Source organism: Coenobita brevimanus, chromosome 24, assembly GCF_032717465.1.
Source record: "Coenobita brevimanus isolate Jiangsu-jjx chromosome 24, ASM3271746v2, whole genome shotgun sequence".
NCBI classification, from domain to species: domain Eukaryota; kingdom Metazoa; phylum Arthropoda; class Malacostraca; order Decapoda; family Coenobitidae; genus Coenobita; species Coenobita brevimanus.
This window is the reverse complement of record NC_136977.1, coordinates 18,775,144-18,792,105: the sequence shown is the minus strand read 5'-3', so window position 1 is coordinate 18,792,105 and position 16,962 is coordinate 18,775,144. Positions and strand designations below refer to the sequence as shown.

Sequence of the window (16,962 nt, the reverse complement as noted above, 5' to 3'; positions counted from 1 at the left end):
TAAGCTGTACATCTAACCCTATCCACTCGTACACTGATGACTCCACCCTTCACCTTTCCATTCGGTTCCTGCAGCATCCATCTCAGAGCAAGAAATGAGGCTATGGCACACCTAATGTCTGACTTGGCTTGTATTTCTGAGGTAAAAATAATCTTGCTGTTTTTGATCCATCAAAGACTCAGTTCTTACACCTATCAACCCAACAAAATCTTCCACAGGAGTACCCACTAATGTTTAATAATAACCAGCTGAATCCTGCATTATCCTTGAACATGTTTGGGGTTTCATTCACTCGGGACTTATCTTCGAAAGATCATATTACATCTCTTCTAAAATCTCCTTCCAAGAGATTAAGTGTGCTAAGCCGACTCCGTACCTTCTTTACCCCTGCACAACTGTTGACTTCATAATAGGTTTTATTCACCCGTGTAGAGTACGACTTTCATGTGTGGGGAGGCTCCCCACATACAGCTCTTCTCAATAGGGTGGAGTCAAAGGCTTTACATCTCATCTCCTCCTCTTACTGGCTCCCTGCAACCTCTGTCTCTTCGCCGAACTGCTGCATCTTTGTCTCTTTTCAATCGCTACTTCAATGGTCACTACTCCTCTGAACTGTCTGCTTGCATCCCTCCACCTCTACGACAGGCGCGTAGCATCCGTCTAGCAACAAACTCTCATCCCTTTTCTGCCCAACTCTCTAATGCAAGAGGTAACCATTACTCCCAGTCCTTCATTTATGCAACAGGTCAACTCTGGATCTATCTCCCTCTGTCTGTATTTCCTACTTCCTATGATCTCCAGTCTTTCAAATTCAGTGTGTCCAGGCATTTCGAAATGAAAGGATCTTGAATTTGGCTCTCTTGTGGACTGTCTTTTTTCTTCTTCTTCTTGGAAGGAACGGTTTACGGGCTCCTGGCCTTTGGTTCCTTCTTCCTTGCATAAAAATATACATATATATATATATATATATATATATATATATATAGTACATATATATATATATATATATATATATATATATATATATATATATATATATTTATATATATATAGCCTAGCCCCGGGCTTCTACGCTCCTCATGGGGCAACGTAGGATTAGATGATGGAAAGATGGTTATATATATATATATATACAGTAACCTCTCAAATAATGCGAGGGTTAGGTTCCTGGAGAGGTTGCGTTAGTTAAAAACGCGTTATTTAAACATAATTTTCCCATAAAAAACAATAGTAATATGGGGGGTTACGTTCCTGGACTCTGGGAGAGTCTACCCATTTGGGGAGTTATGCTACTCTACACTTTAAAGCAACAATATTAATTTGAAAGAAAATCCACATGAAAAACAAAAACAGTGTATTTTGGGAGGAATAAACATTTGAGCCCTAGTTGGGCCAAAGCGTTTACTTCTCCCCAAATACATACCGTTTTCGTTTTTTAAGTGGATTTTCAATTCTGCTCCATTCACGGCACTGTGAAAGTTCCTCAACATTAATAATGCACTAGTAGGTCATAAAAACACTACAATAAAAGCAACATTTTCATTACAGTAAGTAGGTCACAAACAATAACAACACACAGTCTCACTTCATCTATGCATCACTTGTCATCTGCTGCTGTCCTTCCTCACCCCGCTTCCCCACCTCCCGCCGCTCCCTACCCTAAATTTGTTGTCCCTCCTCGCTCTGCTGTCCTTCCTCATCCTCTTCCCCTTCCTCTGACTCCCGTGCTACTGGTGATGAAGATAATTCCCTTAAGTTTTCTGTCTTCTTCATAAAGAACTGCTCTATCTTGGTCTGAGTGTTTTTCTTCTTTCTGTTTTGCAGCATCAAGTTGTAACAATTTAGATCTGCCATCACTTTCCTGGCCAAATTTTATCCAAAAATGAGCCAAATTGCTCAGAATAGAGCCAAACTTCATTTTCGAAAATTATAGTTCGAATAAAACGAGTTTAAGCAACAGGCAAATAAAAAATTGTATTTATGCATAAACTGCCACACACGGTCTATCAGCTCAGGACTGTCCAAGGCGCGTGCGGCTACACTATTATGAAACCATCAAGTACGTGTAAAGTCGCATTAAATCGAGAAACCCTTGTTGGTTAAACATATCTCCTTAAATATTTGCTCGTGTTAACACGAAAACGCGTTTTTTTAAACTCGCGTTAGTTGAGAGGTTACTGTATATATATATATATATACTGTATATATATATATATATATATATCTATCTATCTATTGCCAGACGCCTCAATCCCGTTTGGGGTGGCCACAAACAAATCGCCTCCAAGTCGCCCTGTCCCCCGCCATTTCACTGCCCTGCTCCCAACTCACACCCCCCTCTCTCATATACCTCTCCACCCCATTCCTCCATCTCATCCTCGGCCTCCCCCTCCCTCTTCCCCCCTCCACCTCACTCACATACACTCTCTTCGTCAGTCTTTCACCCTCCATCTTCTCCACATGGCCAAACCACCTCAGTGTGTTCCTCATAACGCTTCCTATCACATCCACATCCACACCACAACCCTCCTTTATATCCTCATTCGTCAGCCTGTCTCTCCATGTGACTCCACAGGCTCCTCTTAACCCTTTAACCGCGGGTGTCATTCCAGAATGACATCGACAAAACTGGACCAAACCGCGGGTGTCATTCTGGAATGTTCGCAAATATTTTGAACACTGCGCGTTTTTCCTGTGCGCAAATTGTCTCACGCAAGAGTAGCTGTCGAGTTCTTTCACGCCAGCCATCCCACACCTCCCTCCTCCCACCCCGAGGGGGCCCCCCCCCACCCCTGCCCTGACACGCATCAGTCAGTATCTGTCCAGCTCTGTGCGTGATAATGGCGTTCTGTCCCGACACATCGTCGCTCGCTTCCTCCTTGCAAATGATTAGTGCTAGTGTGCCTTCGACCTCTACACCAGTGAAGGAACTGCCGACGGCGAGGCAGAAGGGGTTGAGCACTCCAGAAATTAGAACAGAGCTGGACAAAACTGTAAGTACAACTCTGGATTGTGGCAGTGAGAGTGATACACTTACAGCAAGTAGTGACGATTTTGCAGTGATTGGTGGTGAACCCTTTACCATTGACAGTGACAGTGATGAAAGTGAGCGTGTAGTTTCCCCCCCACCACCCCCAACTTACTCTGGGAAAGGGAAGGCGCCTATGGGGAAAATTGGTGTTGCACGTGGGAAGGGAGTGAAGCGCAGACTTACGTCTCCTACACCAGGCCCTAGCAAGCATTTCCCACCACTTTCCCGTTCCCCTAGCCCTATTGCCCTCACATCATCTTCATCTTCTGCCGTGCCCTCTCCTCAGTCTACGTCATCTGAGGAATATGAATTCCCAGAGCCTGCACAGCGAGGGAAGGCAGGCTGTGCAGGCCGTGCAGGCAGGGTAAGCAGGGCAGGCCGGCCTAGAACAAAGGGGATGCGTGGCAGTTGGAGGGCAAAGCTGGGTGATAAGCGAGGTGATAAGCGGGGAAGAAAGGGTCAAATTTCACCACGCACCAGGTCAGTAACCCCCCCGCCTGCCCCCCGCTCAGCTCCCTCACCCTCGCCACCCCCCCACTCACCCCCCTCCTGCTCGCCTCCTGCCTCACCCATTGCCTCATCCATTGCCTCCACCTCAGCTCCTTCTCACGGGGAAACGAGTGCAATGCGACCTGCCACTTCCACTGAACCACACACAGGGAAAGTTGATGCATTTGTTTGGTTTGATGGTGCAGATTTTCAGCCACACAATCCGCCGTTTGATATGACAAATGCTGGAATACAGCCTGCCTTTCCATGCAACGCAGATGATTTTGTAGACTACTTCCTGGCCTTCATGGATGACGAAATCGTGCAGCATGTCAGCGATGAGACCAATAGGCATGCAGCTCAGTGTGCAGCAGAAGGGCTGGGACCTATTGGCTCACCAAAGCAAGTGTCGTGGTTGCCTGTCGGGATCAGAGAGCTGTATATGTTCTTTGCACTGATGTTCTCAATGCCCCATATCAAGAGACATGAGTTGGAGGAGTACTGGCTCGTGGATGACATTACTTCTATCCCAACATTCGGGAAGCATATGTAACGGGATCGGTTCCGACAGCTGCTAGGATACCTGCACTTCGCTGACAATGGAAACCCGTCCCAAACTGACCCTTTGTGGAAAGTGAGGGATTTTCTCAACAGGATTAGGGATCGATTTATGCGATTTTTCCGTCCTATGCAGAAAGTCGTCATAGATGAATCCCTGGTATTGTTCAGAGGACGTCTCAAATTCATTCAGTACATCCCCAGCAAACGCCACCGCTTTGGGATAAAGTTCTTTGTGCTGTGTGACTGTGAGACGGGGTATATCCTTGATTTCGTCAGCTACTCTGCAAGCACAATGGACGTGAACAGGAAAGACCCCCTTGGCTTCTCTGGCTCCGTTGCAAAAGTGCTGATGGAGAGGTATTTTGGTGGGAATCATGTGCTGTACACAGACAATTATTACACAGCACCGAAACTCTCCAAACACCTGGCTGAACACGGCATTGGCACTGTTGGCACTGTACGGAGCTATAGGAAAGAGTGGCCAAGTTTCCCAGAAGCATCATCCTCATCCAAGGGAGATGTGCACCTGAAGAAGTCAGACAAGCTTCTGGCGATCAGGTGGCATGACAAGAAGGTCGTGAATATGATCAGCACCATCCACAAGGGGGAATTGCAGAGAACTGGGAAGGTCAGCTACAGGACGGGAGAGCCAATCATGAAGCCTGATGCCGTCATTGATTACAATGTGAACATGAGACTTGTTGATAAGTCTGATATGATGATTGGCGAAATAGACTGTCTCAGGAGAAACACCCGATGGTACAGGAAGGCTTGCCTGCACATGCTCAATATGTGCATGCTCAACGCCTTCATCCTCTACAAGACACAAGTCGGGGGCATAAGGCAACCATCCCTGAGACAGTTCTCCAAGACTGTCGTGCAGCAGCTGCTTGCACGATTTGGTCAGGTGACGGCATTGATCCCGAGGCGACACTCTGACACACAACCTGACCGTCTTGAGTGCCGCAATTACATGAGCCGGCACCAGCTTGTGAAATTACCTCTTACCGCGGGCGGCAGGTTGTCACAGGGCCGCTGCAGGGTATGTCATAACACCACACGGAGGCCTCGGACGAGAAAAATGAGCACACACCAGTGCCAGGAATGCCAAGTCGCTCTCAGTGTCACTCCGTGCTTTGCCGAGTACCACTCTCTGAGTAAATACTGAAAGTGACAGTGATATACAGTGATGCGACAGTGACGTGCTTTACCAATAATTGTATAATGGATAATGTAGTAATAAGGGATATTTTGCCCAGAAAAAAATGTAAATATTGGCCAGTATAATAAGTGATATTGTAATAAGAGAATCTGCGGCACTTGTGTAATTCTGCGGCACTTGTGTAATTCTGTGATGCGACAGTGACGCAATATAGTAATAAGTGCGGTGTAAATATAATGTATATTGCCCAGATTATATGTAAAATAATATCAGAAGTTAGAAATAATGAAAACATCGCCGCTAACCAAACGTCAGTGAGCAGGTGAAGTGCGGGCAAAGCCGCAGTGAAGTGCGGGCAATGACAGTGCCTTTTACCTACCTCAGTGAACACAGAGTGGGTGTTTATCGTATGTGCAGTGTTCATATATGTTTATATTACTATTATCAGAGAGTGGTTGGCATTTGGTACTGGTGTGTGGGGCGTAAAATAGTGATTTTACACCCCTCACTTCTAACGGCTCTGCCCGTCCTGTGAAAGTCAACAAAGTCATGAAACCTACATCAATGGAAAGCTGAAGGTTAGTACTTTCTAATGGTACCTTATTTTTTTCTCTAGCTTTATTCTGTGCAGAGTTATTAAGGTTTAAAGGTTTGTTTACATTTGGCTGAAACCCCCGCGGGAGAGGACAGTCAGGCCAAAACAATGCCCGCGGTTAAAGGGTTAAATAACTCATTTCCACTGCTCTCACTCTTGACTTGTGTCCTTCCAACAACGTCCAAGCTTCACTTCCATACGTTAGAGTTGGTATCACAATACTGTCATGTAGTAACTTTTTCACTTCCATGCTCACTTCCCTGTTTCTTATCACTGCTTTCAAAGAACCAGCAACCTTTCTTCCCTGCTGTACCCTTTCATGCACTTCACCCACCAAACCTCCATCCTTACTCATCACACTACCCAAGTACTTAAACGTACTCACATTTTCCAATTCCTCACCATCCAACCTCGCTGTACATTCACTGACTTCATCTCTCTCAAAGACCATCACTTTACTCTTCCCTACATTCACCTTTAGATTCCGTTTCTTACACACTCTCCCAATCTCAACCACCAAGCCTTGCAGCGCTCCTTCGTCTTCACTCAACAACACAGTATCATCTGCAAACAACAGTACAGGGAGTTTCCAAACACTATCCTCTCTCACCAGGGCCACTCCAACATCCACTACCCTACCTTGTACCTCTTTTATTACCCCATCCATGTACAGATTGAACAACCATGGAGACATGACACAACCCTGTTTCAACCCAACTTTCAAAGAGAAAAATTCACTTAGTTCACCATCCACATGCACTGCAGCCTTTGCACCATCGTACATACTCTTCACAGCATTCAACAACTTCCCATCTACTCCATATATTCTTAATACTTTCCACAATCCTTGTCTATCCACCCTGTCATATGCTTTCTCCAAATCCATGAAAGCCACATACAACTTCTTTCCCTTTTCTAAAAACTTTTCCACTAAAGATCTAAGAATGAATATCTGATCTACACAACCTCTTCCCTTCCTAAAGCCTCCCTGTTCTTCTCCAACTAATTTCTCTGTTCTTTCTCTAACTCTGTCAATAAGTATCCTACCATACACTTTTCCTATTATACTAAGAAGACAAATGCCTCTATGATTACCACACACTTCTTTTTCCCCTTTTCCTTTGTACAAGGGAATAATTATACCTGACTTCCAATCCTCCGGGACTCTACCTTTCTCCCAGGCCAATCTGCACATCTTCCACATCCATTCTACTACTATCTCTCCCCCATGCTTCAGCATTTCACCACACACTCCATCAATTCCTGGGGCTTTCCCCGATTTAACTTTCTTCATTGCTTCCACAACTTCTATCCTACAGATTTCTTCCTGTCTTCTCACCTCCCTCCTTCTCCCAGCCATTCCCCAGCCACTTATACTCGCATTACTTCCATCCTCTATGTTCAACAATTCCTTAAAGTGTTCTCTCCATCTGCTCACTTTTTCTCCCTTCTCCACTAGTAATCTACCATTTTTATCTTTCATTCCCCTGCTAACTTCACTTCCACCCTGTCTTACTCTTTTCACCTCTTTCCAGAACATTTTCTTACAGTCCCTCCACTCTACACTCAAATTCCTTCCAAATTCCTCATCCACTCTCTTCTTACTCTCTCTTACTAATCTTTTCCCTCTCTCTTTCTTTCTACATATAACTCTCTCTTCCGCCTCTCAACTTCTTCCACGCCCCTATTTCCCATCCATTCATTGTATGCTTTCTTCTTTTGTGCCACAGCCTGTCTCACCTCTTCAGTCCACCACGCTGTTCCTTGCACCCCCCTCCATCTTCTCTTCCTTCCACACACCACATCACATGCTGCACATATTTCTTCTGTAAATATCCTACACACACCTTCCACGTCTCCCATCTGCTCCAATTCATATTTGCCCAATCATTCCTCCACTTCTCTCTTATACTCTGCCTTTTTCTCATCCTCTTGTAACCTTTCCACTCTCCTTGCAACTACTCCTTCCTCTCGTCTTTCCCTTCTTCTAGTCCTCCATCTTACTTGAATCTTAATTCTGGCCACCACCAAGTAGTGGTCAGAAAGTCAACTCCCCCAACCTCTATAAGCTCTTGCATCCATTACACATCTTCACATCCTTTCATCCACACACACATAATCAATCATTGCCTTCCTTTCATTCAGTTCACCACCCACCCTTCTCATCACTCGCCATGTATACCTGTGGATCATTTTATGCCTGAAGAGGGTATTGGCTATCACCAACCCCCTCCCAGCACAAATGTCCACTAACGCACTCCCATTCTCATCTATCTCAGCAAGCACACCCCACTCACCAACTATAGAGAGAGAGAGAGAGAGAGAGAGCGCTCAGCTCTGACCGAAGGGTCGGAGGATCGAATCCACCCAAGGGTCATTGGTAGACATCAGGAAGGGCATCCGGTCATAAAATGCTACATGCTCCAATCCAAAAGTCCTCTACCCAGGGGCAACGCCTTAGCCCTTCGGGGATACCTGGCGTAAAACCAAATTATTTACAGTATTATTATTTTTTTTTTTATATTACTATAAAACATGCAGCCCATTCTCCATTGCTCACATGTCAGAAGAATCAGTTCCAGTATATACAGCTAACAATTAGCTGTATCTACCCTAGCAAAGATCTACCTATCTATCTGTGGTCTGATGAAACAACCTCATAAGGGATGGCCATTTGTCTCTGAGCTAGTTGTTTTATGGGGGGGGGGGAACTAATTCCCTGCCAACCCACTTACTGACATGTAGGGAACACGTTTGAGTTGGTTACTTGGTCACCACCTAGTACTGTAAATGGTTTCCTGGCTTACAGGAAACCATTTGGCTTGTCAATCAATGTAAAGCAACCTGAAAATTAAAGAAGAGTAACAAAGATGATGGGAAAGATGGGAAAAATAGGAAGAGAGGAGGTCAGACACAGAAAAAGAATGATAAAGGTTAAAGAAGAGGTAGGGAGCACTACATTAAGTGAGTGAATGATGCACAGGCATATTTCTCATCACGAATGTGTACTAACCTTTTGTGCGAGCTATTTCTAGTAGATTTACTACATTTTCGTGTCGTAATAACTTCAGGATTCTGATCTCTCGCAGGGCTGTGATTGGGAACTGTAAGAGATATAAATATAATGATCAGTAATATACTGTACTGATATTTATGATTATGAGACACAAACCATACCAACATCTACCATATCACTGTTAAACTCCAGTCATTGGTCCCAATGACTTTGACCTCCATCCAACATTTCCTGTCAAAAATTATTCACCCCCAGCTGCAGTCCAAATATCCTCCCAGTGAAACACTCCATACACATGTACATGCATGAGTTAACCATTACTCCTAGTCCTTCATTTATGCAACAGGTCAGCTCTGAAACTGTCTCCCTCTGTCTGTATTTCCTGCTTCCTATGATCTCTAGTCTTTCAAACGCAGTGTGTCCAGGCATCTCCAAATGATCGGATCTTGAATTTGGCTCTCTCTTGTATTTTGTTTTTCTCTTGGAAGGAACAGTTTTGCGGGCTTGTTGCCTTTGGTTCCTTCTTCCTTTAAAAAAAAAAAAAAAAAAAAAAAAAAAAAAATAACCAACCCACACATGTTCCCTATGTGTCAGCAAGTGGGTTGGCGAAGGGTCAGTGCCCTTCCCCGCAAAACAACTAATTTAAAAACAAATGGCCACCTCTGATGGGATCAAAGGCTCCAACATGCTGGCATGCATGCATCTGTCTTGTTCACCTAATGGCAGCTTTTCATTCTGCTCGACCTCTGGCAGCTTCCCTATTCAGTCCCTTATCCCTGAGGTCACGCTCAATTTCTTCATCCCAGGACTTTTTTAGTCTATCTCTCGCAACCCTAACCCTAACATTAACACCTCTCGCTTTCTGCACCCAATTATCATCTCCTATCCTCCCCACATGCCCAAACCATCTCAATCTACCTCTCCTCATCACAACATCAACACAATCCAGGCATCGCACTCATGGACGCCCTGCACATCCACCTAATCATTGTCATTTCTGTACATCTAAGCCTGCGAATATCCTCTTCCTTTACTGCCCAGGTCTCACTACCATACAACATTACACTCCTAACACATGCAGCATACAAAGATCCCTTAGCACGGAGGGAGATCCCTCTCAATGTCAAGAGAGGCAGTAGCTCCCTCAACTTCTTCCAACCACGCCTCACTCTAGCACCAGAGCTAGTTCCAGCCCCACCTCCAGCACATGACATGTCTCCCAAATAACAAAACTCTTCCACACACTCAAGAGACTCACCAGCAAGATCAATCCTTTCACACCTGACAAACTCCATGTGCTCTCCCCGACACACTGCACACATGAAATCAGCATTCTATTGCAGTTTACTTCCAACACGACTACATCTCTTAATAACCCTCTTATCACAAACACTGGACAAGATGAAAGTACTTCCCACACCCTTGTGGCAAATCGCCCATGGCCACTCTACCTCTTCTTTGACAGTACCACCATCACATCAGCCTTAAGTACCATCACTCTTGTTTTATCTGCATATACTCTTAAGCCCTTAGTGAAAATTATTAATCACATGGATACATTGATAAAGCACTGAACAGGTTGTGAAAGTCATTATTATATGCGCTGTTAAAAGTGTGGTAAACATTGTTTTCCAAGCAATCTAAAGAACAAGACCACTACATCAACTACTGTCAACAGTGGTCTAGCCAATATACCACTGTATTAAAAGGGTTACTAATGAGTGGGAGGCTTATGAACAAGAAACAAGTTACTTGAGAATAATTGGAGGGCAATGTGGGCTGGTTAAATTGGATTTATGGGCCAGGTTAAGCTTGCGAGCTGTTCACTGCAGATCCTTGGTATGAGCAGATTCTGTGCAAGAAGGGTCTGCGTAAGAGGAGGGAGTCACAGCACCTTACCAATAGCCCCATCTAAGCAGACAGAAGCTTTTCTTCTTCCCCACAGCTAACTGTCTGGGAGGATGTATGCACCCTTATCATCCTAAAATTAAGTTCACACCATGTATGGAGATATTAGCCATGCTCAGTGACCTATGTTACTAAATGGAGGTTCCTGTAAACTTTTGGGAGAATTTTGAATACAATTTACATGCACAGTGAAGAAATGTTAATCACTGTGTATTTATTTGAATAAAGCAGGGTCAAAAGCACATCCCTAACTCTACTTATAACTGTGCACATGGGAATGTGCTTAATGATCTGATGGTTGCAGTCAGTATTGGGCTGTGGTAAAATCTTTAACTTTAGCTAAAATAACTCCACTGTTGTTCACAGGTCATCCACAGTCATACAAAAATCATGGTGGGAAACTCACCCCTTCCTTCTCGTTTTCCATGAGAATCTTCTTAAGTGCCACAACTTTGCCATTTCTTCTGTCTCGTGCCTTGAACACTTCACTGAAACAAACAAAAAACAAAAAAAATTAGGTATACATTCTAATACTTTCACTGCTTTCAGTCAAAATAAAATTAATTTCTCCATCTTTCTGCTGACAAAAGCTCATTACTGGTGCTCACAGTTATTTACTTTTTTTATCAGCCACCAGAGGAGCATTCCTATGGGACAGGAAATGAAGTAATCCTCTAACACTTATTACTGTACAGTATATAACTTAACTCCTAGGACTACACAGGCAAGGGGATTCTTTCAAGCTAAACATTCATTCATTCATTCATTGCCAGGCGCCATGTATCCCAGACGGGGTGGCCAAGGGCTTAGAGTTAATTGTTTTACAGGGAGGGGCACTAATCCTCCACCAACCCCACTTGACACGTAGGGAGGCCAACAGCATCTGGTGTTCCCAGGCGGTCACCCATCCAAGTACTAACCAGACCCAACGTTACCTCTTTAAAAAAAAAAAAAAAGTAAGAGCAAACAACTATCATCTTTCACCCCTAACCGCTGGGTGTCAGTAGGGACCGACACCAAAAATGTGGTGTGAGGCCGCTGGGAGTCAGTATGAACCGCACTTGTTTTCCTGGCACAGTTTGAAGTGGCTGCCACTTTATCTCGTCACCAAAATCTAGGGAGAGACTCCTGCCAGCAGAGCCAACCATACCTCAATCATCTCTGAGACTTTGCCAGGTGTAAGACGATGTTTTCTTAACTCGTCTCGTCAGATTCAGTTCCCGCAACACGTGTACTTTTTCCTCATCCACCCCTGCCAAGCCTATTTCCAGGGATACTAGGAAAGGGCTCAGTGATAGTGCCATGGCATGTGCCTTGGATGCCACTATGCCTAGTTTATCTAGTGATGGAGAAGTTATCACGCTGAGAGCAGAGGCATTGTCGGCGCCATAGGCAGACGCATGAACACATCCTACTCTCGTGAAAAAAAAAATTAATTCTCTTCCTCACGTCATTACTCATCAACACAACAACCTACAGACCTGGGGATACTTTTAATCACAAAAAGAAGAGTTGGTGAGTAATATCATCTTTAATTTGTTTCCCTAAGTGCTATAATTTCTGAGATGCCTGTATTACGGTTTGAAAACAATTTGCAGGAAATTGCCCATACTGAGAGAATGACCGCGGTAAATATAGCCTGGTGTCGAGGGGTTAACAAAGTCAGTACTGTACCATAGAGCAAAACTTTACATCTTCAGGGATTACATTATTAAACTGTTAATACAATGAAACAAGAAACATCAAAGCAGGATATCAATTTCCTATCAGAGGATAAGATTTAAAATCTTGATGTTGACCTATATCCCCTATGCAAATTTGGTCTAAAACTGCTATCTGTCTATTCTGAATACCAAGTTGTAGTAAGAGGTTAACGAGAATAATTATGGTATGATGTTAATCAAGAAGAGGTGCTATAGAAAAGATATATACATAACTGTAGTATCGCCTTACTCTCAAAAAAAAAAAAAAAAAAAAAAAAAAAAAAAAACAGGTTAAGGTAAAAGTACTGTGCAAGTAGTTGACATTTTCAGCTTGAGAAAATCTCTCCTAACTTGAATATATTATCCTGACATTAACAAGAATACAAAATAAAAGACATCCTTGGGCTAAAGACATTTAGAGACTGATTGTTATATAATACTAGGAAGTAAAAAAATTACTACTCTTGGTTCCATATATTCATATACATAAATCTACCTATCTTTTACTCCAAGAAGCTTACTGTTGACAAAAACATCACCAGATACTTCCACCCCCCTCAACAACAACCTTTCTTTCCACAACTCACTAACCTCCACCATACACTTTTCCAAATTTTCTCTCGTCAGTCACCCATCACTACACATTTGCCAAAAATAAGAACTACATCATCTTCCTCCTCAAGAAACTTGATCCATCCATCCATCCATCATCCAATCCTATCTTGTCCCTTGAGGAGCATAGAAGCCCGGGGCTAGGCAAGTTGGTCCTGACATTTAAGATGAGAGTGACCAGCCTCACTCATCCCTGAGTGGCATTACATGAGCAATAAACCCCAACCATCCCTTGGATATAAACCTACACAGGCTCAATCTGATTGGAGCGCCTTAATGACCCACTAAACCAATTGGCGCCATAATTTGGTTATATGGTTACCACCCAGTGTTGTAAATGGTTCCTGGTGTACAGGAATCCATTTGGCTTGTCACTCACTGTACAGTCACTCATAGGCAGAAGGAAGAGGAAAGAATGAAAGAAAGAAAGAGAAAAGTGGGAGTGTATAGTCACTGAGAGGCAGAAAGCAGAAGAAAGAATGAAAGAAAGACAGAAAGGGGACGGAAGGAAGAGTGGAAAAGGTAGACACCCAAAGCAGCACTACATCAAGTGAGTGGATGGTGAGCACCCCCACTTACCACCATTAGTTTTGTTATCCATCCTAAATTGAATGCTAATTTTCTCTCCACACCCAATGAGCTAAGCTATAGCTGATTTAAGAGAACTACTGTACACCCCCATTACTCTACAATTTTAACCCATCAAGCAAGAAGACTTTGAAGATCACGGAAAATGCACAGTTGAAAAAGTGAAATATGATGAAAGGTCAAATATGAAACAAAATCCCCAAAGTAGGAAATTCACAGCAAACTTACAGTTATCATCATCATCACTGTCCTAAACTTTGCCCCACAACAAAAGACAAATATAATGCCACAGCCACTGGTATTTCCCAAGGATATGATTTTCTAGTCAGGCTTGGTCCTGTTATGTTCGTTTCATGTACTACCCATAACACATTTATCTGAGCCTAAATTTACTGTAATGTATACAGCTGAGTTTTGATTCAGTGTTCCCCATTCCAACATTTTCATTATTTCATGACAAGTCTTGGATTGCCAGTTTTTCCCATATCTTTAATTTCATAACACAAAATGCTTAGATTTTTTTCCAATGTGTTTATTTCTTAATTTTTCAGGGGTTGAATACTAAAGTTTGGATATCCTATTTAGTGTGCTTCACTCATTTTGGTATTAGTCATACCATTTTATGACCAGATGCCCTTCCTGATGTCTACCAAGTCCACCCAAGGGTCACTGGTAGACATCAGGAAGGGCATCCGGTCATAAAATGCTACATGCTCCAGTCCAAAGTCCTCTACCCAGGGGCAACGCCTTGGCCCTCCGGGGATACCTGGTGTAAAAAAACAATTTTTTTTTTTTTTTTCCATCCATTTTACATTAACACTTTTCAACATCCATTTTCTTCGATAGCTGCATGTATTCCAGTCCTATATTTTCAGTGGGTTTAAAGATTTAAGGAAATACCCTACTGAACAGGTTTTCTACTACTGTTAAAGTATACCCTTATAATTCATGGATTACTAACAATGGTTTCAACTACAGTACTTTTGACAGTTCCTCTACTTCATCCAAGTTTTATAATCATATGCTTAAAGTAAAAGGCAGATACTAAATACCTCTACCAGCCTGCGATAACTGATATGCTTAAACAAACTGTGGAATCCATGTTTGTGGTATGCCAAATATCTATCTATCTATCTATAGCCCAACGCCCTAATCCCGCAAAGGGTGGCCGCAGACAAAACGCCTCCAAGTAGCTCTGTCACCCACCATTTGACTACCCTTCCCCCAACTCACCCCCCCCCTCCCTCATATACCTCTCAACTCCATCCCTCCACCTCATCCTCGGTCTACCTCTCCCTCTCCCTCCCTCCACCTCACCTACATACACCCTCTTAGTCAGTCTTTCATTCTCCATTCTCTTCACATGTCCAAACCACCTCAGTGTATTTCTCCTGATCTTCTCAACCACATCCACATCCACCCCACAACGTTCCTTCACTTCTTCATTTGTCAACCTGTCCCTCCACGTCACTCCACATGCTCCTCCCAAGTAACTCATTTCCACTGCTCTCACTCTTGACTTGTTCCCCTCTTGCAAGGTCCATGCCTCGCTTCCATACATCAGGGTAGGGATCACAATACTATCATGCAGTGACTTCTTAACTTCCATACTCACCTCCCTATTTCTCATCACTGCTTTCAGTGTGCCAATGACCTTCCTTCCCTGCTGTACCCTTTCACGCACTTCGTCCCCCAAAGTTCCATCCTTACTCATCACACTACACAAGTACTTGAATGCACTCACATTCTCCATATCCTCACCATCCAACCTCACTGCACACTTTGTGACTTCATTCCTCTCAAACACCATAACTTTACTTTTGTTTACATTAACTTCCAGATTCCTCCTCCTACACACTGTTCCAAATTCATTCACCAAACCTTGCAACTCCCATTCATCTTCACTCAAAAGTACTGTATCATCAGCAAACAGCAACACCGGAAGCTTCCACATCTCACCTTCATTCATTAGAGCCACCCCCACATCCACTGCCCTACGCTGCACCTCCTTTACAACCCCATCCATGTATATATTAAACAGCCATGGAGACATCACACAACCCTGTTTCAGTCCCACACTGAGATCAAAGAACTCACTCAGCTCACCATCCACTCGCACCGCAACCCTAGCTCCCTCGTACATACTATTCACAGCACTCAACAATTTCCCCTCCACTCCATATATTCTTAATACCTTCCACATACCTTGCCTATCTATTCTGTCATAAGCTTTCTCCAAGTCCATGAAGGCAGCATACACTTTCTTTCCCTTCTCTAGATACTTCTCCACTAAACATCTTAGAACAAATATCTGATCTACACACCCTTTTCCCTTCCTAAATCCCCCTTGTTCTTCTCCAACTAGCTCCTCTGTCATATGCCTAACCCTATCAATGAGTATTCTACCATATATTTTACCAGTCACACTAAGTAGGCAAATACCCCTATGGTTACCACATACTTCTCTCTCTCCTTTTCCTTTTATAAAGGAACAATTATACCTGATTTCCAGTCCTCTAGAACTCTTCCCTCTTCCCAAGCCAATCTACACAACTTCCATATCCACTCCACAACAATCTCACCCCCATACCTAAGCATTTCACCACACACTCCATCAATTCCTGGGGCCTTTCCCAACTTAATATTCTTCATCGCTTCCAATACTTCCGCCCTACTGATCTCTTCCTCCCTCCTCTCATCTCTTCTTCTCCCAGCCATTCCCCAACCACTTATACTTGCACTGCTCTCACTCTCCACATTCAACAAATCCTCAAAGTGCTCCTTCCATCTCCTTAGTTTCTCCCTCTTCTCCACCAACAATCTATTATTCCTATCTTTCACTCTCCTACTATTTCCCCTTTCACACTGCCTTACTTTCTTTACCTCCTTCCAAAACAATTTCTTACTCTCCCTCCATTTCACACTCAGATTCCTCCCAAACTCCTCATCCACTTTCTTTTTACTCTCCTTCACCAGTCTCTTAACCTCCCTTCTCCTGCTCACATATACCTCTCTCTTCTCTCTCTCATCTTCTCCCCTCCCTCTACTCGCTAACCATTCACTATATGCCTTCTTCTTTTGTTCCACAGCTCGTTTCACCTCATCATTCCACAATGCTGTCCCTTGCACACCCTTGCATCTCCTCCTCACTCCACAAACTGCCTCACACGCTGCGCCTATCTCTTCCGTGAATATCTTACATACGTCTTCCACCCCTTCCATCTGCTCTAGCTCATACCTTCTCAGTCTTTCTTCCACTATGCTCTTATACTCTGTCATTTTCTCACTATCTTGCAA

At 43.6% G+C, this 16,962-nt stretch overlaps 1 protein-coding gene across 1 annotated transcript in view; it reads right to left on the bottom strand.

Annotated features, from left to right (window-relative positions):
• LOC145393437 (cyclin-dependent kinase 9-like) overlaps positions 1-16,962 on the bottom strand; it is a 398,106-nt gene that overhangs the window by 316,955 nt on the left and 64,189 nt on the right. Inside the window, exons 2-3 of the mRNA XM_080267535.1 lie at positions 11,169-11,250; positions 8,852-8,942 (exon numbers count right to left, since the gene is read on the bottom strand). Coding sequence (XP_080123661.1) covers positions 8,852-8,942; positions 11,169-11,250 — 173 coding nt within the window. The remainder of the gene's footprint in view (positions 1-8,851; positions 8,943-11,168; positions 11,251-16,962) is intronic.